The 22,193-nt window shown below is 40.2% G+C and overlaps 1 protein-coding gene across 2 annotated transcripts in view; it reads right to left on the minus strand.

Moving 5' to 3' along the window:
* The window catches only part of LOC127427953 (protein FAM107B-like), a 59,314-nt gene that overhangs the window by 11,888 nt on the left and 25,233 nt on the right, over positions 1–22,193 (minus strand). Inside the window, exon 2 of one of the 2 annotated variants that reach the window (XM_051675928.1) lies at positions 21,585–21,642. In XM_051675928.1, the coding sequence (XP_051531888.1) occupies positions 21,585–21,642 (58 nt within the window). Of the gene's footprint in view, positions 1–19,769; positions 19,957–21,584; positions 21,643–22,193 lie in introns of those variants that run through there. The other variant, XM_051675929.1, reaches the window with a different exon arrangement.

Below are 22,193 nucleotides of genomic sequence, written 5' to 3' on the forward strand. Positions count from 1 at the left end.
GAAAGGCAAAAAGTAAAATAGCATAACAAACATCAGGAAGTGACAAAGTGCACTATAAACAAAGTTAGTCCCAAATTCTTTGTCACATCTCGTCACATTTTGTTACATCCATTCAAATAAGTATGTTTTTTCAATTGTGCAGTGCAAAAATCCAGCTTCGACCACTGGGAGGATCAGTTTGGACATTTGGAAAGCATACACGAATTTAGCAGACGAAACATTCAACCTCCTGTCGCTGATTTTTAGTGAGATCAGTCTGACCACTGAGGCCGTTCACTATTCACTGTATATCGAGTTTATTCTATGGGGTCAGAGCCTAAGATCCACAATGAACCCAGTCACAGTGCATCATTGCTAGAGCATCTCCTTTCTGGATAAGACAGATTAAAAGTATAGTGATCCAGTGACAGCAGATCAAATGTCATATGCATTGACGCTTACTCTGAACAATGCTTTGCTTGGAGGAGGAACCAGAGACAGTCTTCGCTATTCAATATTAAAAAAAGCTGAGCTCAATTCTTAGCACTTCTCAATCAGAGTGTATGAGAAGAGGAGAAGATAATGATGATGATAACAAGATGATATAAAGATAATTCATGCATGTAAAAGTATTTGTGCTCCAGTGTTTGGTATCAGAGGTGAACAGAGGTGAAGTGCATTTCTGAGTTCAATTATCGGAAGCCATACATGTATCTGTCAACTGATCTTAAACAATTATACAAAGATATAATAATAAGCTTTTAGCACAATTAATTGAAGCAATGCACAGTTTTTAAACTGCAATAAATTCTAAAAATAGACTTAACTTTTTTATACTAAATATAATTTCTTTTTTTTTAATCATTTTGATTTTGATGTTTTCATGAGATTCATTTGTTGATGTTGTTTCTAACCTATACTCTACAGTACATATTTTAACTCAAAACTAAAAGCTCTTTTGCATGCAATACATTTAATAATATTCTTTATAAAATATTGTTAGTTCAGTTACTAAGGCAAGCATCACTTTTGCTCATACTTAGGGTTAGGGATTACAGATAACCCCTATCTGTAATCCCTTATCTGTTACAGATAAATGATACCTCAAATAATGCGGCTAGTTGAGGAGAGGTCTATGCTATTAAACTTTTGCCTGACAGACATATAATAGGCGAAAAATCCCATAGACCTTGGGTACAATGGGGTAAATGGCACTTTTGATTTTATTTTCTCTCAAAACACTAGCAAGAAAAATGCAACATGATCACACGGGAAGTCATCATGTTGTTTCCGAGAGTACCCTGGGATCGGCCACGTTATGCCGACGCACTAACAAGCGGCATCTCCTATCATCAGACAGTTTTGCATTGGCTCCAGGATGTTTGCGTTCCTTGTGTCAAGATCAAAAGCACGTTGCGTCATCAGTGCGAAAGACCCAGGTTTGGATCCTGCTTTGAAACCAAGAAGTAATCGCGTTTGCATAATCAGTGTCCAGCATGATGTGGAGGTTGCATTTTTCCCTCTAACATTTTTATTCCACTGATGGTTAGGTTTAGGTTTGGGGTTTGGGTTGGGGGGTACAGTTTATAAAATATGCACACCTCTTCACTGCCTTTTACAGCCTGTCCAGCTGAACACAACTTGTTTCACAACGGAGCTCACACAAGCCTATACACCCAACACACTTACCGATTTGGCCACAGCGGGCATTGTTTCGAATTTCGGCAAGTATAGACCGAATTTACCTAAAGAAAAGTCTGTTTCCAGTTTCACTGTGAGATCAGTCTGCAAAGAAATACCACAGCACTTTCCTTAATACCTGTTTGTCACTATACACTGCAAAATGTTCCTGACCCGTAAGGCCACTGTGTGCACTGTCTAAAGGTTGATTTTGAGGTATTTTTATCTAAAATTTGGTAACATTTAAAATGTTTCAAATTTATGTAGCTAATGAGAATTTTTTTTTTTCTTAAAGGTACACTCAGTAACTTTTTGTTTGTGTCATCTTGGACTTACAGTGACACCTAGTGGTGTGGATGCAGCATCATTCAAAATCAATAGTTTTCAGTTACAGTTGCCATTGTAGAAATTCACTATTCACAACCAGCCATGATTAATTTAATCCAAGAGTGAAAGTGTCCAATAACAAGATGGTTACTGAGACTGAGTAGTATTCAGCAGGTCATATTACTCTAAAATGGCAGCCCCCATGAGGGCACCTCACCACCTTTTTTAATTAAAACAATCTTCTGTTATTATTTATTTCCACACAAACCACGTTCCATCAGTAATCAATAAAAGGAATATACTTTTTCAGTCTTGATTCACTTTGCGACCAGATGCCTTTAGCGCCATTATACCCTACATTTAAGGAGGAACAAAGCCATATAGAAACTTGAATATCATTGAGACTTAGGGGTGGACTCTTTGGGCAAGGAACCAACCACCTAGCAACCACCCAGAACTTCATAACAATTGGATAGCAACATTCTCAGAACACCTTGACTACTGCATAGCAACACCATGGCAACCACCCACAACATCCAAGCATCGTGACAGCAAATTTTGCATGCTCTTTCTGCAATTTTACAGATAAAACAGATTTTTTTTCACATGCCGTGCAAATATCATATTCATCAGGGACATAAAGTTCAGAATAAAGCTGTCATAGTCCATATGACTAACATTACTGATATGAACCTTATTCTGTTTCTACTGCTGCTATCACTGAACACCACTCATCCATTAAAAGAGAGTGAGATGCTTCATTTTGATAAGGATTATGAAACCATGATCTGTGGTTGGACAGAGAATCTGTATATTGATCAGAGATATTCATATGTGTTAAGCCAAGTCAGCTAAGCATATTTAAAGTAATTTGAGAGTGGACTCCAATTAATGTCACTGCAAAGCAGTCTTTCTCAACTTGTTTTGCTTCAGCACCAGACACAGTGCCAAATTTGTTTATCATAGAAAAGTAAACAGAAACAGAATTGATCAATATTACCATGAAATACATAGGCCCAAAAATATTCATATAACATTACAAAGGCTGAATATTTTTTGAAGATTGATGCAAAGTTGATGCAAAATGTGTATGTTGGCATCTGCCAGATTTGGCTAGCTTCTACCGCAATAGACAGATTTGCACTAGAATACCATAGAATCTGATTGGATGCACAGCCTTTGATATCAGAAACAAAAGATATGGGGAAGCGTGTACTCTTCTTTTTTAAAAGTTGATAAGCCTAGTTATTTTGCTATCCTAACTATACCCGATTATATGGTTAAGTACATTTTATTAATTGCATTTAGTATTTTTTCTGTCTGTCCGTGTTCTCATAAGAATAGACCTGCGACCCAATTTGGGGTTGTGGCCTACCAGTTCAAATCCTTTGCAGTGATTTACAGTGCATCCGGAAAGTATTCACAGCACTTCACTTTTTCCACATTTTGTTATGTTACAGCCTTATTCCAAAATGGATTAAATTCATTATTTTCCTCAAAATTCTACAAACAATACCCCATAATGACAACGTGAAAAAAGTTTGTTTGAAATCTTTGCAAATTTATTAAAAATAAAAAACGAATAAATCACATGTACATAAGTTTTCACAGCCTTTGCCATGACACTCAAAATTGAGCTCAGGTGCATCGTGTTTCCACTGATCATCCTTGAGATGTTTCTACAGCTTGCCTGGAGTCCACCTGTGGTAAATTCAGTTGATTGGACATGATTTGGAAAGGCACACACCTTTCTATATAAGGTCCCACAGTTAACAGTGCATGTCAGAGCACAAACCAAGCCATGAAGTCCAAGGAATTGTCTGTAGACCTCCGAGACAGGATTGTGTCGAGGCACAGATCTGGGGATGGGCACAGAAAAATTTCTGCAGCATTGAAGGTCCCAATGAGCACAGTGGCCTCCATCACCCATAAATGGAAGAAGTTTGGAACCACCAGGACTCTTCCTAGAGCTGGCGGCCCGGCCAAACTGAGCGATTGGGGGAGAAGGGCCTTAGTCAGGAAGGTGACCAAGAACCTGATGGTCACTCTGACAGAGCTCCAGCGTTTCTCTGTGGAGACAGGGGAACCTTCCAGAAGAACAACCATCTCTGCAGCACTCCACCAATCAGGCCTGTATGGTAGAGTGGCCAGACAGAAGCCACTCCTCAGTAAAAGGCACATGACAGCCTGCCTGGAGTTTGCCAAAAGGCACCAGAAGGACTCACAGACCATGAGAAACAAAGATTGAACTCTTTGGCCTGAATGGCAAGCGTCATGTCTGGAGGAAACCAGGCACCGCTCATCACCTGGCCAATACCATCCCTACAGTGAAGCATGGTGGTGGCAGCATCATGCTGTGGGGATGTTTTTCAGCGGCAGGAACTGGGAGACTAGTCAGGATAAAGGAAAAGATGAATGCAGCAATGTATAGAGACATCCTTGATGAAAACCTGCTCCAGAGTGCTCTGGACCTCAGACTGGGGTGAAGGTTCATCTTCCAACAGGACAATGACCCTAAGCACATAGCCAAGATAACAAAGGAGTGGCTACGGAACAACTCTGTGAATGTCCTTGAGTGGCCCAGCCAGAGCCCAGACTTGAAGCCGATTGAACATCTCTGGAGAGATCTGAAAATGGCTGTGCACCGATGCTCCCCATCCAACCTGATGGAGCTTGAGAGGTCCTGCAAAGAAGAATGGGAGAAACTGCCCAAAAATAGGTGTGCCAAGCTTGTAGCATCATACTCAAAAAGACTCGAGGCTGTAATTGGTGCCAAAGGTGCTTCAACAAAGTATTGAGCAAAGGCTGTGAATACTTATGTACATGTGATTTTCTTTTAAATTTTTTTTTTTTTTTTAATTTGCAAAGATTTCAAACAAACTTCTTTCACGTTGTCATTATGGGGTATTGTTTGTAGAATGTTTAGGAAAATAATGAATTTAATCCATTTTGGAATAAGGCTGTAACATAACAAAATGTGGAAAAAGTGAAGCGCTGTGAATACTTTCCGGATGCACTGTATGTATAAATTATGTCTCTTACCAATATTTGATGACAAATGAATATATTACAATGGCTGATTGCAGGGCATGGCCTATTCACTGTGTTAGCATATGTGCACAGTATTTTACAAATAAGTATTTTGTACAGGGACGATATTGCATCATGGTTATGAAATACAAATGGTTTTGGTGTATTTATTCAGAGCTTACTTATAGAAGTCTACATGGGATAAAGTTCTTGCACATATGTACACAGAGAGAGACAACTCTAAAAGAAATGTAGTACTCCTGCATAATCTGCTGTTGTGGAAGACTGTCCTTGTTCTCATTGATTAGAGATCTGAAACTTGGTGAAGAGCAGCAGTGTCTGTACTGTGTACTGTACTGTGTCTGCTCTGAAAGTTAATATCCTTCTATTAATATAATGTAAAATCCCCCATAAACCCACAAGTCATGGAGACAGGGAACTCGTCACCTTGTGCTGATCAAATCTGAGTCCATTTCCAAGAACTGCAGATGATACATTGTGGGGTCAATTAGATTTGAATTATGTCTGTTGATGGGGCTGCAACTAGGGCTAGGAATTGCCACAGACCGCCTGATTCAATATTACAATGATATTTCCTAGCCGATTCGATATGTATTGCGATATTGTGATTCTGTAAGTATTGCAAGATGTTTTGATATAAAAACTTCATAAAAAGATACAAACTTTCTTACAAACAGTTAATTCCTGAGGAGCAACATCGAAATCTACCTGACCAGCCTTGATTTGTGACAGCCAGGTAAGGATAATGTTTGCCCTAAACTTCGACATTGTTTGCCACTGCTGTGAAATTAAACCACTATAAACAAATCTCAATAGAGCCAGCAGAACTTAGGCAATAGCCCTCCATTAAGCTTAACAATAAGCAAGCTAATCAGGCGTTGGCTCAAAATAGCATCGTGCAGGGTCAGAAATGCCCCCAAAATTCAATATTTGAATTGCTCCTGTTTGAGTTGTTTTTTATATTGATAACATAATATAGTCAATCCTCTGTGGTTCCAGAGGTGCCGGCGCGATCACCTGACTTTTTCCCTGATAACAGCAGAAAAAAAATCCTCCGTCATTTTTGGTCATACAGATAAGAGTAAGACATCATTCGAAACTATAAAGGGTTTACTTTTATTTGTGTACACTCACAATAACAGTAAAACATTGTGGTTTTGTAAAATTAAGAAATCATACAGGAAGCGCTTTCTACCGTCTCGGTCTCCGTGAACTTCTGTCTGGAGCTCGTCACGAAAATGAACTGAAACTCAGCCTATACTTGCCTCGCAGACATGATAAATATGTCTATAGAAAGCTTGAATTGTCTACTTTTAAATGAACCAATTTGAAAACAAATATTCTCTGATTGTGTAATCTGTATGAATCCAATGAGAGGTACAGTCTTTCCCGTTTGAGCTCATTATCGTTTTTGGAAGAAGAAACGCTGTGAATTTACCTCAGGAGAAGAGCGTGATCTGAAATAGCCTTACTAACACAAAAAGTGTCCCACAAAAGATAATTTTGTGAGTGAAAACTGGAATCTATAAATCTATAAATCAGTTATGTGTTTCATGGCCTTATTTCAGTGACTTGAAAATTACTAACCACACATAATCTTGATTTTCTCAAAAATGCAATGTACATCTCATGTTTGGAGGCTCTTATGTTACAACACTGCTGAGAAAATGATGCAGTTTATTTATTAATTTTGTTAATTATTCTTTTTTGGCATGATGTCTACAATCATGTCAACTGTATCTGGGCAAAATTTTGTATTGTTATCTCAAAGCAAATTGTGGCATTTGGAACCAAGTTAGCCTTTTTTATCAAAAGTGCAAAAAACTCTCCAAACAAGTGATCTGAGTGTTACATTTGTAAATGCCACAATAAACCAGAAACATAATTGCATAGAATAAGTAACAAGTAATAAGATCCAGCACTGTTTCAGTTGTGCGCATGGTAAATCAAGACCTGTCAATCTAAGCGATCAATCCAAGCTGTAAAACAGTGGCCGGTTGGTCTCTACACATCATCCCTTCCCACCATACCCACCCACATACCTGAGATCAGAGATGATCTTATTATCGGTTTAAGAGGTTAATCAAGTTTGCTGTTTGTTAACTATAAATGAACACATTAGCTGTTATGTTGTATTTAATTAATTTAATGTTGAACAGGTTAGCTTTTTTAATTAAATACGCTATAAGTTGATAATTGTCATTTTCTTCAATCATCTAATTATTAGAACACCTAAAATATGTTTGTAACACAGTTCAATGGAAAGGAGGAGGCGAGAACTGGCTTAACAATATAAATATAGTTTAATAATAAACGTAACCAAAAAGACACAAACATAAACCGGTTTCGTATTCCGTATACTCTCTCTCTGTCGCACTGCCATCTCCGGTCAGCCTTATCCCTCTCGGGCTTCATCAGCCTAATTAGGGGCCGGGTGTGCGGAATCACGACCCGGCCCCGCCCTCTGCCCTGCCACATTCCTCCCTCGTTCTCTCAGGCCGGGGCGCCCCTGTCTGCTGGCAGGTCATCCCCACCTTCCTGGAACTGGGAGGGGACAATGGGAGGGAAAACAACAACAAAAACACGGTACATACACACAGTAACGGTGATGATACCAATTTAAAATATTATAAAAATAATATTTAAAAAGAGAGGGAAAGGCCAACGTGGAGCGGCAGAGGGAGAGAGAGAGGAGAGAGAGAGAGAAAAAAAAATTAATTACTCACCGGTTCTCTGATACGCAGTAGCCTGGTCCTCGGCCACTCCTCCACCCTCTGGTGGATGACAGCCGCGCCTCCCCGGGCGGATCGGATGCAGTCCTCCGGCCCCTGGTGGACGGAACGCCCGCCGTATTTTCGGTGGATGGTAGGGGTCTCCCTCGCCCCTGGCAGCGGTCCTCCTGCTCCAGGTGGTTGGCCAGGAGCCCCTCCCCGCTCACGGTCAGTGGTCTCAGACCCCGCTGCGTTTTTAGCGGCTGGTAGGGGTCTCCTCCACCCCTGGCAGCGGCCCTGACCGCTCCGGGAGGTCGGTTAGGAGCACCTCCTCCCCTCGCGGTCGGCGGCCGTTCCTCTGTTCTCAGGTGGCCGGGCTCCTCCATCCCCCGGCGGATGGCCGCGTCTGCTCCATTGGGGTGGATAGTAGTGGCGAGGACTCTACTACGGTGCATCCCTCCTCCTTCCTGGGTTTCGGCACCAGTGTAACACAGTTCAATGGAAAGGAGGAGGCGAGAACCGGCTTAACGATATAAATAATAATTTAATAATAAACTTAACCAAAAAGACACAAACATAAACCAGTGTCGGACAGCTGTCCGTAACTCTCTCTCTGTCGCACTGCCGTCTCCGGTCAGCCTTATCCCTCTCGGGCTTCATCAGCCTAATTAGGGGCCGGGTGTGCGGAATCACGACCCGGCGCCGCCCTCCTCCCTGCCACATTGTTGCTTGTAAGTGTTTGCTTCAGCCAGTGGAAGGCATGGTACAAGTGTATGTGTGCACATGATCAGGATGGTACCACCTCTGCCTCATTTTGAGCCAGCAAAAGCCCTGGTTACCCCTTTTAATTTAATTCTTTATTCTCAACTAATTGTGTCTAATGTCAGAGACTATTTAGCAGAGACGGGCCACTTCTATTCAAATGAATGGGAGAAACTGGAATGCCCAACCAAGGAGCTCTAGCGCTCAATGGTCAACTGATGTACAAAGGAAGTCCCGCCTTACAGGTAAAAGAGCCACTCACCTTTTAGATACAGACATTGCCTGTCAATCAACTTGAGAATGTGTATGCGCATTAGCTATACAAGCCGGGAAAATTTTGTTTTTTAGAGCAGTATGAGGTAAAGAAGCACAATTTATGATATAATTTCTGTCAGATTTTACTGCTGATTTAAATTATGTTCTTTGATCGTAATCTTGACCAACTGTTTTTGAGATTTCAGTGTTCCCCCATTCAAGTAGATAGGAGCTGCACTGGCATGACTGGAAAAAGCCTCCCGTGCGCATTCCAAATATGGCTGACAGTGGACTGACTTGCTAGAAAGACATTGCTAATGTTTACCAAACTCATTCAGGTGATGTCTAATTTCTTCTGTGTCATCCTCTAAAAGATTTATTCCTGTTGTATATGACAAAGTATAGAGAAACAGCATGTCTAAAAAATATACTGAAAATACCTTTGGATAAAAGTTTCAGCTAAATAACTCCTTACTAATGAAAATTATGTAAAAAATCTAGGGTGAAGAGTGTACATGGAAGAGTGTATGGAATTATTTTTCCCTTACCCATGTTTGATTTTACAAAGATGTCTGGCATGTATACCTAACATTAATTGGTTCAATCATTACCAAAAATTCATAATAACTGTACATTGTGCTTGTTTTCAATGGTTATTTTACTTGCAAAACAGTAATAGTTTGAAGATTTAAAGTATTTGTTTAACTTTTGAGTTTGTACAAAATGCAAAACATTTTGAGTATATTGGGTGTTTATTAGGTGCTGTTTGGTGGACAATTTTCTCAAGCTGTTTGGTATAAATGTTTTGCGCCTTTCATTTAGTCTTTCTTATTTTTTTGTACAGATTCAACTGGAACATATGGTTCCATCAGGATTGTGTTGGGAATGACAACAATTTCCTTTGCCTGCATACATTTCACGTACATATGTACAGTACTGTATATAGACTTCCATTTGTATATTTGTTCTGTAAAAGATTGAGCAGGGCTGACAACAATTTGATGTTCAAATATTGTTAGAGTTGCATTATATTAAAGTCTTCTTTTGTTTTGTATTGTTTTGCAGTGTGTACATTTATCTTACACCTTTTACCCTATTCTTTTTTCAGGTGATGTAAAGTTGAATCTAACCTAAATCATAAGCAACTCAGCCTTACTTATGAAATTAAATTGTAGACTCCTCTGTTCTTGCTCAAGGTGGACAAATGAAGCCTCCCGAGAGAATCTCAACAATAAAAGCCTATTTTATTGGTTAAAAAATCTTAGCAGGAATAAGCAAAGGTACAATATAAATGTAAAATAAAAATCAGCTGAGAATTTCAGCAGAAATGTAGATGCCGTAAGTGCCCCCCATTAGTGTACCAAGTGCTGTTGTATGCTTAATGCCACTGGCAATGAGGCAGCATCTGAAGAGTTGTGCACTTTTCTGACCTGTTTTATATTACTCAAGCTCATTTACAAGGGCGTCTCCCGGCGATGTCAGCTGTAACATAATGAGGGCTGTCAATGTCAGTTTCCTGATGACCCTCCGTCTAAACATGGTCATATACCACAGGAATAAATATTTTAGAGGACAACACTGAAGAGATTAGACATCACATGAATGAGTTTGGTGATCATTAGACACATTAGTTGGAAATAAAGAGGGGTAACATATTTCGGTAATCTCTAATGTACTGTCAGATTTGGTGACCCTGCTGTTTCTCTATACTTTGCCATATACAACAGGAATAAATCTAATAGAGGATAACACTGAAGAGATTAGACATCACCTGAATGAAATTGGTGAACATTAGACACACTTAATCGAAATTAAAGAGGGGTAACAGATTTCGGCAGCCTCTAATATCAATATAATTTAATATTGCACTGTCAGCATGGGTGTACCTGCTTTTCACAGACCAATGTAGAGGACACAATTTCACCAGAGTAAGTGTGGTGAATAGATGTAAGATGAAGAACAAATACAATAATACAAATAAAGTATTTCGTGCACAAACTCTATAAAAATAAAAAATAAAAAAAACGGAATACAAGTAATTAAGAACAACATTAAAAGTAAAACACATAATGGTATATGGATTGCTTCTCGTAGAATGCGACTTTAAGAAATCTGTTCGCATTAAACAGCCCCGCCCCCTCGACGTGCCTGTTTCTCACGTCACTTGTCAGTACGTGGTGACGCTCACTTAGCACGAGCACAGGACGCGGTCTCACATGAAAACTTACTGAACAGCGGCCTCTAGTCGCAGATTCCAAAAGATTTCAGCACAACGGCAGCATTTTTCCGTCTGTTCTTCAAAATATAATCAGGTGTGTTTCCTCAAGCACACGTCTTTGTGTCTAGCGGCATTTCTTGTCGACAGTGGTGGGAAAAATGTGAAATTACCCGCCACTGCCCATGAATACACTGGATGTTAGATTTAGGGTGCGACATGTCGTTTACGCCATCCAACAGTTTGATAAGCCTTTTTACAGGTAAACTTTTTATTAAAGCAGTGTCAGACAGAATATGCAGAGTAACTCCTGACAAATACTCTCCACAACACCTTTCAAATAAACTTTTAGATTATTCATAATAACAGTAACATTGATCACAGCAGAGGATTTTGGGGTATGACAGTGAACAAGCGGCACTTGATGGCTGTAACAGCATGCATTAAAGGACTAAACATAAAGAATTAAATAGACAAAACTTCTCAGAGAGAAAATGGTTTAGTATGGAACTCTGCACAAATACAGGTTCCTATATTTATTGTTGTATCATTATGATAAACATGTTTTATATATATATATATATATATATATATATATATATATATATATATATATATATATATATATATATCGATTATACACCAGGGAGATGATTTTTAAATCGTTTGGCTCAAGAATTGCGATTTGTAACAGAATCGTTTTTTTCCCCAGCCCAAGCTGCAAAAGGTGATGTTCTTTTCTCATCTATGCAGCTTAATTAAAATAATTCAGTACAATCCATAGTTCAGTGATGGTATCAAATGGTATTACCATGGTATTTTCATATACAGTACAGTGGCCACAAAACGTATTGGACACTTAAGCCACACTTTAAATGTTTGAATTTCACTGCACTGGTTTAAAAGAGTCCTAGCAGAGTAACCACAGATGTAGTTTATCACATTAACTAAGGACATACAGTATACCACTAATGGACAACCAGAAAGTGTCCAAATACTCTTTGTCTTCATTTTGAACAGCATTGTTTTATCATTTAAAACCTAGCAAACTTCTTTTAGTAAAATGTTTCGCTGGGAGAGTGTGCTTGTGCTATCATTCTTTGATATTTTGTTATCTAATGCAATGTCATATATTTCAGTGCGCCTTCAAGGGATAGTTCACCCAAAAATGAAAATTATCTCACCATGTACTCACCCTCATGCCATCCCAGATGTGTATGACTTTCTTCTGCAGAACACAAACAGTTTTTTTAGAAAAATATTTCAGCTCTGTAGGTCCATACAATGCAAGTGAATGGGTGCCAAACTTTGATGCTCCAAAAAGCACATAATGGCATCATAAAACTAATCAAGACTCCAGTGTTTTAATCCATATTTTCAGAAGTGATATGATAGGTGTGGGTGAGAAACAGATCAATATTTAATCAATATTTGCTAGATATTCTTCTCCCTGCCAGGGGGCGATATGTATGAAGAATGTGAATCACCAAAAACACAAGAAAAAGAATGTAAAAGAGATTTGTTTCTCACTCACAACTATCATATCGCCTCTGAAGATATTGATTTAACCACTGGAGTCTTATGGATTACTTTAATGCTGACTTATGTGATTTTTTTAGCTTAACATTTTTGGCACCCCTTCACTTGCATTGTATGGACCAAAAAAGCTGAGAAATTCTTCTAAAAATCTTCATTTGAGTTCAGCAGATGAAAGAGTCACACATCTGGGATAGAATGAATTTTCATTTTTAACTGAACTATTCCTTTTAAGTGTCCAAATATAAGGGCCACTATAACCTGTACCATGATATTTGATTATTAATATGATTACTGACTATATTTATATAATATGGTATCTAAATGGTATTGTAAGGTACTTCAAAGAATATAATTGTTAGCGTGGTACAATATTATTGTTGTTTTATTTATGGTATGTATTTATGGTAATACCAAATGCATTTTAAGTCTTGGCCTTCAGTGCGATTCATGCCATTAAGAAAACACTGTTTCACAATTAATAAGACACCCTATGTCTAGGACATCATACATTACATCGCAGCCAAATAATAATACCAACTGACATTTTTAAAACACGTCCATGCACGAAAGCCAAAACCAAGAAGGTCTAATACCAGGAAAAATCTATCTAATAATATTTGCGATCTAAATGTTGCTTGCAATCATTTTTGTTTCGTAAGGGTACACGGTTACTTTTCAAAACTTAAACTGACACTGAATGTTCCAGCCAGCCTAATTTACACTTAGAAAACTCCTGATGTTGCTATAACAATGCAAAAAACACTTACCAATTAGCTTGAAGTGAAAATCTGCCCTCCATTCCTATTTACATCTCAGGTTTTTAAATCCATTAGGATCTCTTTCTCAGTGGTGATAGAGGCAGTAATAGCCGTCTTGTCAGCTAGATCTCGCGCTCTTCACTTTCAAATTACGTACATCACTTAAAGCGTGATTGCATCACTCAAGGCCAGTTAGAAGGCCTTGACTGGGACATATCCTAAAGACCACACCCACCAAAACAAATAAATCAATCTGATTGGCTGATGAATCTGACAGTCTGACTTTAGACTACCTTATTCACTTGAACTGTTAGTGGATTCTGTAGTAATTCTGAAGGCTTAATGGGGTGGAGCTCAGACTCACGTGCTGCTTCGGAAGCTCTCAGCTTTGGGCATGTGATTTGTGAAACAGCTGTCACGCTTCACTTGTAAGGATCAAGGTATAAATTCTGATTGGATAAACTATTTGTTGTTTGCTATTCGTTTTCAGATGAATTAGGAGTGGAAAGCGATCGAAAATAATAGGCAAAAAGGTGAATGAGAATGAAAGGATGAAAAAATATTTATTTATTAGACATGCCAGGCCAGCAGAGAAGGCTTTGCTGGCCCTGAGAATTCACTACTGCTGACTTCATGGTTATGTAGCACAGTTTAGTTTTCTCTGTATCACTGAATGAATTGTCCTCTTGACCACCAAGCATTCAGCATTAAAAAGACAATTTTTTGTTTACATAAAAATCCTCTGTTAGATAAGGAGTTTGTTCCCACATTGGACTGTATACAAACAGAATGATGGCAGTTGTCATGGCGACATCAGCATTCTCAGAGGATGCCCATTCTCCCATGGGTTTGAGTGTTTGTATCTGTGTTTGTGTGGAAGTGCAGCGTTATTTCCCTTAATCCCTTCTGAATACTGGCCCTTGGCAAGCCATTCAATTAAGGCAGAGCTCTCAGACAGGGAATTAGCATTATAAAGGTCCACGGCAAGAAGCAAAGTGCCATTCTCTATGGACAATAACACACAATAACATAGTTCAAGCATATAAATGTGGACTAGAAAAGTAAATTAAAAAAGTTCCCTTACAACTCAGTTCGCTCGACATTGCGTCATGTTGACCCTTCTACAATAACGGCAATCCTAAGATTAGATATGATGTTTAAGCCCCACCCTTTTAGGCGCGAAGCTGTCCGGTATATAAGCGGGCACACAAACACTATTCCTCAGAATTTTCTTCCTTCAAGACTGCGAGCATCTCTCTCGTCTAGAACACTCTACAACTCCGCCATAGACATACACGAGTCAGCGGGTGGGATCTTAACGGCAACGAAAAGACTCTCCACTCCCCTGCAGTGTTCCGGCGAACATTTACTCCACCTTGCCACTTGTAGCTTCGTTGGTGAATGGGCCAATTCAGCTTCCTGATTCCCTGCAGTGCTTTGGCAGGAGTTTTGTATCCTTATAAGCTTATTGTTGATATTGTGTGTATATATATATAACAAAAGAGCCACTTGCGTGTACGCATCTTTTTAAAGATTTCGTTCCGCTTGCGTTCCAAGCGGCACATCCAGTCGTCAGAAGGTCATGAGAGCTGTGTACATTGCTTGGGCTGCAGCCACTCCCCAGCTCTTATGGAGACAGTTTGTCCTCACTGTGAGAGAATAAGTCTCAAGACGCTTCGCTCTCGGATCGACCTCGTTCTGAGGGATGATTCTGCCTCATGCGCTCTCCCACTTGCCCCTTTTGTGACTCCCGAAGGATCACATGAGGGGGCACAGCGGGGCCGAGAGGCTGAGCTTGATGAATCAAAGGTGGATCTCGTGCTGGCGCAAGCCCTGCGAGCTCCTCAATCTTCTCTTGAAGCGGCTTTGCCTATATATTATATGCGTGACGAGCTCTGGTCCTCTGTTGGAGCACGGGACCTCATTTCATTTGGCGGTTCTGATGATGGAGATGATGCCATGTCCCTCGCAGCATCAGAGACTGCGAATGGTCCAATGCTGTAAAGTGATTCCCTCCTAAAATTATGAGTACTGTGCACAACTGCTTCCCGGTGGCAAGCGGCACTCAGTCTCATCCAGCGAGCGAGCCGATGTGCCCGTTATTCTGCTCCGTGGATGTGTGGCGGGTCTACATGGCTGCACGATTCAGTTTGCATGCTGGCCACCTCGCTCCCAGTTTGAAATTAATCTTCCCTCCCAAATTCACTAGGTGGGGAAATTAATCATTATTATTTATCACACTTGAGGTGTGAATTTATGAATATTGTGCACAACCGCTTCCCGGTGGCGAGCGGCGCTCAGTCTCATCTAGCGAGTGAGCCGACGCGCCCGTTATCCCGCTCCGGGGATGCGTGGCAGGTCCACACGGCTACCCAATTCAGTTCATACGTCGGCCACCTCGCTCTCAGTTTGAAATTAATCTTCCCTCCCAAATTCACTAGGTGGGGAAATTAATCATTACTATTTATCACACTTGAGGTGTGTATTTATGAATATTGTGCACAACCGCTTCCTGGTGGCAAGCGGAGCTCAGTCTCATCTAGTCAGCCGACGCGCCCATTATCCTGCTCCGCAGATGTGTGGCTGGTCCACACGGCTATACAATTCAGTTCTTACGTCGGCCACCTCGCTCTCAGTTTGAAATGAATCTTCCCTCCCAAATTTACTAGGTGGGGAAATTAATCATTATTATTAATCACATTTGAGGTGTGTATTAATGAATATTGTGCACATTCGCTTCCCGGTGGCGAGTGGCACTCAGACTCATCTGGCGAGCGAGATGACGCGCCCATTATCCTGCTCTGTGGATGCGTGGCTGGTCCACACGGCTAGACGATTCAGTTCATACCCCGGCCACCTCGCTCTCAATTTGAAATTAATCTTCCATCCCAAATTCACTAGTCACATTTGAGGTGTGTATATTGAATGCTGTCACCGTCCTGTGTGGTCTGTGAAATCCTATTATTTTCATTCCTCCCAAATTCATTAGGTGGGGATATGAATCATTACAAATCACACTTGAGGTGTGTATATTGAATGCTGTCACCACCCTGTGTGGTCTTTGATATCCTGATTATTTCCTTCCTCATTATTAATCACACTTTGAGGTCTCATTCGACACACTATTTTCCTGCTCCGTGGATGAGGGGAGGGCCCAAGAGTTTTAAAGATGGTCGGACACGGCTGTATGATTCAGTTCGTACACCGGCCACCTTGCTCCCAGTGTGAAATTAATCTTCCCTCCCGAATTTACTAAGTGGGGAAATTAATCATTACTTATCACACTTGAGGTGTGTACTGGATGCTATCACCACCCTGTGTGATCTGTGACATCCTAATTATTTTCCTTCCTCCGGGACCGGGATGTTACTCAAAATGTTGTTCACAAAGTGCATCAATGCGGCACTTGCCCCTCTGAAACTGAGCAGTGCATTTTGAACTACCTCGGCAATTGGCTATTACTGGCCCAATCAGAAGCTCTGTTATGCCAGCACAGGGACTTATTGCTCCAACATCTGAACAGCCTGGGCCTCAATGTCAACTGGGCGAAGAGAATGCTCTCCCCCAGCCAACAAATCTCCTTTTTGGGAGTCCATCTCGACTTCATGAGAGAGCGTGCACATCTCATGAGTTTTCAGGCCATTCTCCAGTGTCTGTCAAGAACACTTCCACTGAAGCTGTTTCAAAATGCATTAGGGCTTATGGTGGTGGCATCCACCATCATTCCATTAGGTCTTTTACACATGAGACATCTTCAGTGCTGGCTCCAGCACCATGTGCCACGGCATGCCTGGCACCAAGGACACATGCGCATTGCTATATCTCGCTGCTGTCTAGCTGCTATAGCACCTTGGACAGCTCCTGGTTTCTACCAGCAAGGTGTCATGCTGGGGCAGGTTTTCATGGAGAAAGTGGTGACTACGGACGCTTCAAACACAGGTTGGGGTGCATTGTGCGATGGATGCCCAGCCTTCGGTACCTGGACAGGTGCGAGGAGGGCGTGGCACATCAATCGCCTGGAGCTGTCGGCCTTGAAGGCTTTTCAACCCGAAATAGCTAATTATTATGTTCTAATTCACTTAGACAACATGACAGTTGTGGCATACATAAACTGTCAAGGCGGAATTAGTTCCCTGCCAATGAGACTGACGTGTCGCCGCCTCCTGTGGAGTGAGTGCCATCTCCTCTCCCTGCGGGCAACATATGTCCCAGGTCATCTGAATTACGGTGCGGACATGTTGTCACGCAAAGGAGCGATGCCGAGTAAATGAAGACTTCATCCTCTGACTGCCCTGAGGATTTGGCTGGTACTCCAAGTCCCAAGCTCCATTAGGAGTGGATGCAATGGCCTACAAATGGCCTGCGAAACACAAATACGTGTTTCCCCCAGTGTGCCTCCTTCACACAGTCCGAAAGAACAAGGAAACATTTCTATTGGTTGCACCGAAGTAGCCCAATCAGTCCTGGTTTCCAGAAATGGTAGAGATTCTGGATGGCTCTCCATGAGAAAAGGGATCTCCTCTTTCAAGTGCAGGGCACAATCTGGCATCAGACTTGGGCTGTAGAACCTACATGTATGTTCCCTGGACAGAGCACGCTAAACGTCCCAGAACTGACCCAGTTGGTTATGAACACCATTTTACAGGCTAGAGCTCCATCTAAGAGTTGCCTTTATGCACTGAAATGAAATGTTTTCACTAATTGGTGCTTTTTACACAGCAAAGACCCAGTGAACTGCCCCATACCTGAAATTCTTACATTTCTTCAAGAGCGACTGGATGCAGGACTCACTCCATCAACGCGTCAAGTTTATGTAGCGACTATATCTGCATATCATGCACCTGAAGCCGGCACTTCTATAGGCAAACATGATTTGATCATAAAGTTCCTTAGGGGTGCGAGGCAGCTAAATCCCTCTCGCCCGGCTACAGTCCCGACTTGGGACCTAACTTTGGTCCTAAAAGCGCTCGAAGGGCCCCCTTTGAGCCTTTGGACAAAGTTGAATTGCGTGTGCTTTCTCTTAAGACCACATTACTGCTGGCTCTGGAGTTTGGTCCGGGTCTTTTAAAAGCCACCATCAAACCTAGAAAAGGCTATGTGCCTATGGTTTTATCCACACCTTTCATACTTTCATGCATACTCATGTCAGTCGCCATCCCGCAGGACTGTGGCGTCATGTTCTTTTGAGTATTATGCTTCGGTATCCTTCTCTGGGAGGGTTATGTTGTGTAGTGCAGCGTGATGGGACTTGTTTTCCCATGTGTATCAGCATGATGCAATTTCGAGTGAACTGAATCGTAAGGGTACGTCTCGGTTACGTATGTAACCTCAGTTCTCTGAGATAAAGGGATTTATTTTTTATGGGCCATTTTTGGCCATTAGACCAGTTTACTGACTTAATGACCCATAACTTTGTGTAAAATAGACTAGAATAGAATAGAATAGAATTACTTCCAAAAAACATCCAAAATTCAGATTTAAGGTTTAATTCTCATAGCTTAGTGGGGCAAAAGTCTTAATAAATTAATAGACTTCCAGGATATGTTGGTAAAAGGCGTGTTTGGTATTCCTACAGAGCTGGATGATTTAAGATAACTGTTCAAATACACACAGCAGGGTTTATTGGTGTTGATCATGGTTGGTCAGAAATGTATTGTGGACCTTGTGCTTTTCAGCTAAAACAAACACAAGGCCAGATACTGCCAGTAAAACATTACTTCAACAAAATTGTGAAAGACTGTCAATAGGATGCAGGGATATTGATTTATGTTTGTGATCTATCATCAGTCTACAAAAACTACACTCAATAGAAAGCTAAGATCAAAATTGCAATAAGATCTGCCATGAATCGGCACAAGACGTGCAGGAGTTGTTGAGTTTAGAATTCTACCTTCGTGTATGTTTCTATAATTCCATTCAAAGGAGCTATTTTGTTATTTGAATGGCAAGTAGTGAATTCCTATTGGTCAATGAAGTCTGTAGGCTCGCTGTGCACCAAGTTGGGCACTATGCCCAGAGCAAGCATGTCTCCGCTCTCTCTTTCTCTCTTCCTAATCTCACTGAACTGATTTCTTCAAGTGTCTTTTATGTGCTTCATTTGCATTGCCATTCTTAGTTTTTCTTTTAGATGATATGAATAGTTTGCTCTCAAAAACATTCTGTATTCCTTTGGAAACAGAAAATTTTGTTTTTTGTGTGTGAAGGAGGTAGAAATCAGAGTGTTTTTGAAAAGCATGTACAGCAATCACGTTGTAAATCTATCTGTATAGTTGACATTGAACAATTTAATTGTTACAATTAGTTGTTACAACAAGCGCTAACAGAAACAAAATTTTGGCTAAAATATATCTATCATTTTAATCCACAATCTATCACAAAGATGGAAAGCACCCTGATTCTTGGTATTCTAGATGCTTAGTTAAAGTTTTGTCTTTGAACTAAGCATCATTAGAACAGCATCCTGTAATCTCAGATAGTCTCTATCTCTCTTACCTGACTTTACAAGGACATCTCTGGGTCTGCTGGGCTGGCCCTCAGGGGGGTACAAACTGTGTGCAACTCTCTGGTCCATCCTGGTGTTTCCTTTTCATGCATGTATGCATGTATGAGATCCTAGATGTTTTTGTGAGGGCTGTTTCCCCTAAGGTTCTGCTGCTCTCTCAGACACATGCCTCCTCTCAGAGTGTAAACAGTCACATGACCACTGGCCATTCCTAAGCCACACCCTTCCTCAACTCCCAACACTTTTTTTACTCTCTCTCTCTCTCTCTCTCTCTCTCTCTCTCTCTCTCTCTCTCTTATAGAAGTCAGGAGCTGATATGATTAGTGAAGGGCCTATTCACTCTCTCTCTCTCTCTCTCTCTCTCTCTCTCTCTCTCTCTTGCTCTCTCACTCTCTCTCCCGCTAAATCTCACATTAATCATCAGTCTATCTAGAAGCTTTCATCCCTCACACAAACTTACAAAACTAAGCAATTGAAAACAAACAAACATGCAATGGTCATGTTTACATTAGTGATTACATATGAAACATTGACTCATTTCACTGGACATAGTCCTTCTATGGCCATTTGTTAGTTATATAAGACAAGAATTATAAATTATGCATGCCAAGATGATTATATTAGAGGTTGGTTGGTTGTAATTAAAATCATACATCACAGTATGAGTTACTTTATATTACAGTAACAGTATCTATATCACACTATAATGGTTTTTGTTTGACATTGAATAACCATGTGGTACTGCCTATTTTTGGATAATCGAGTGAATTAAATACTTTACAATTGAAAGGTACTTCATCTCATCTTAACTTAATGGACAAAAACCAATCATTACCAATTATACATCAGGCATCAGTGCAAAAACAGCTGCTTCACATTATGTAACACTTGAGTTAAAAACAGAGGACTCAAAACAGTACAACTAATATTATACAATGGATAGTTCTGATTCTGAATTTTTATTGGATAAGCCACAATTGAAGCTACAAAAAATATATATTATAATGTTATAATTAATTCAGAATTAAACTGATATGCAGTCATCTATTTATTACCATCTTTAATAAATAGATGACTGCATATCAGTTTAATTCTGTATTAATTATAACATTATAACATATATTTTTTGTTCAACACCATGTTTCTTTGTCCCTCTCTACTGTAAATAACATAATACAGGACGCCGTGTGCATCTATCTACTGCGGTATAAACTAAATTACAGTATATAGCAAAATCTCTACTGGTTGACACTTTTATACCATTGCATGGCATATACCATCATACCACCCAGCCCTAGATCATGTGAGTTTTTTCTGAACTGTTTTTGCAATGTTTTCTTTTTGATGGAATATCTCTCCCTAAAAAATTAAAATTCTCTCGTCATTTTCTCACCCTTTTTGAAGCTTGACAGCTCCATTTCGAATTGTAATTGCATAAAAAAAGAGTCACCAATACATTTATATAAAAATATATATAAATATTCCATTCGTGTTTGACAGACAAAAACGTTATATGGGTTTGGAATGACATAAGGGGTAGAAAATTATACCAGTATTTTCATTTTAAGGTGAACTATCCATTTAAAGAGTCTTTTCAAGGGTCAATGGCACGACACATTTGTATTGTTTTACGTCAGGAAGCATTGCTGGAACTTCGGAAGCCTTTTTGACCCAGCTGTGACGTGTCAAGAAACAAGGTCAAAGACATTCACGTAAAGCAGGAGCCGAGGCAACACTGCATTGTTCCTCTGCAGGGCTGTTCGGTGGCTTTCATTGTTCTCTAGGACATGTGAGTGTAGACTTACCCACTCCATTCTGGTGTTTTCCGTTTTTCACACTCTGCTGCTCAATGTTGTATGCTTTCTGAGAGAGAGAGAGAGAGAGAGAGAGAGAGAGAGAGAGAGAGAAAGAGGCTTATCAGCTTACAAATATTCACATCAGTGTCATCAATAACAGCATTACTGACTCTCTCTGTCTGCTCACCCATCCTGCAATTGATTTAGGATATATTATGAGAGACATCAGTGGTTATGGACTCAGGAACAGGTGGATGTAATTTGTCTGCATATTAACTATTATCTCTTTGTAACAAGAGACCAACTGTTCCATTTCTTTTTTTCTTGACTGATTTTGGTAGCAAGTATTTATCGCTAGACTCTTAAAATTAAAGATTCTTAGGTTCAGTTCTAAGAACCATTTTTCACTGTATAGGGTTTGTGAGTTGGCAATTCTTTGGAGATTGAAGAAATTAGTCCAAAAATGAAAATTCTGCCATCTTTAACTCATTTATGACATCTCAAACCCATATCACATTCTTTCTTCCATGGAACACAAAAGAAATGTTTAACAGAATGTTCATACTACTCAGATACTTAACTAGTAGTCCAAGGCACTCAAAGTAGGGTATACATTTA

The sequence above is a fragment of the Myxocyprinus asiaticus genome, chromosome 37 (genome assembly GCF_019703515.2).
Source record: "Myxocyprinus asiaticus isolate MX2 ecotype Aquarium Trade chromosome 37, UBuf_Myxa_2, whole genome shotgun sequence".
Taxonomy (NCBI): Eukaryota; Metazoa; Chordata; class Actinopteri; order Cypriniformes; family Catostomidae; genus Myxocyprinus; species Myxocyprinus asiaticus.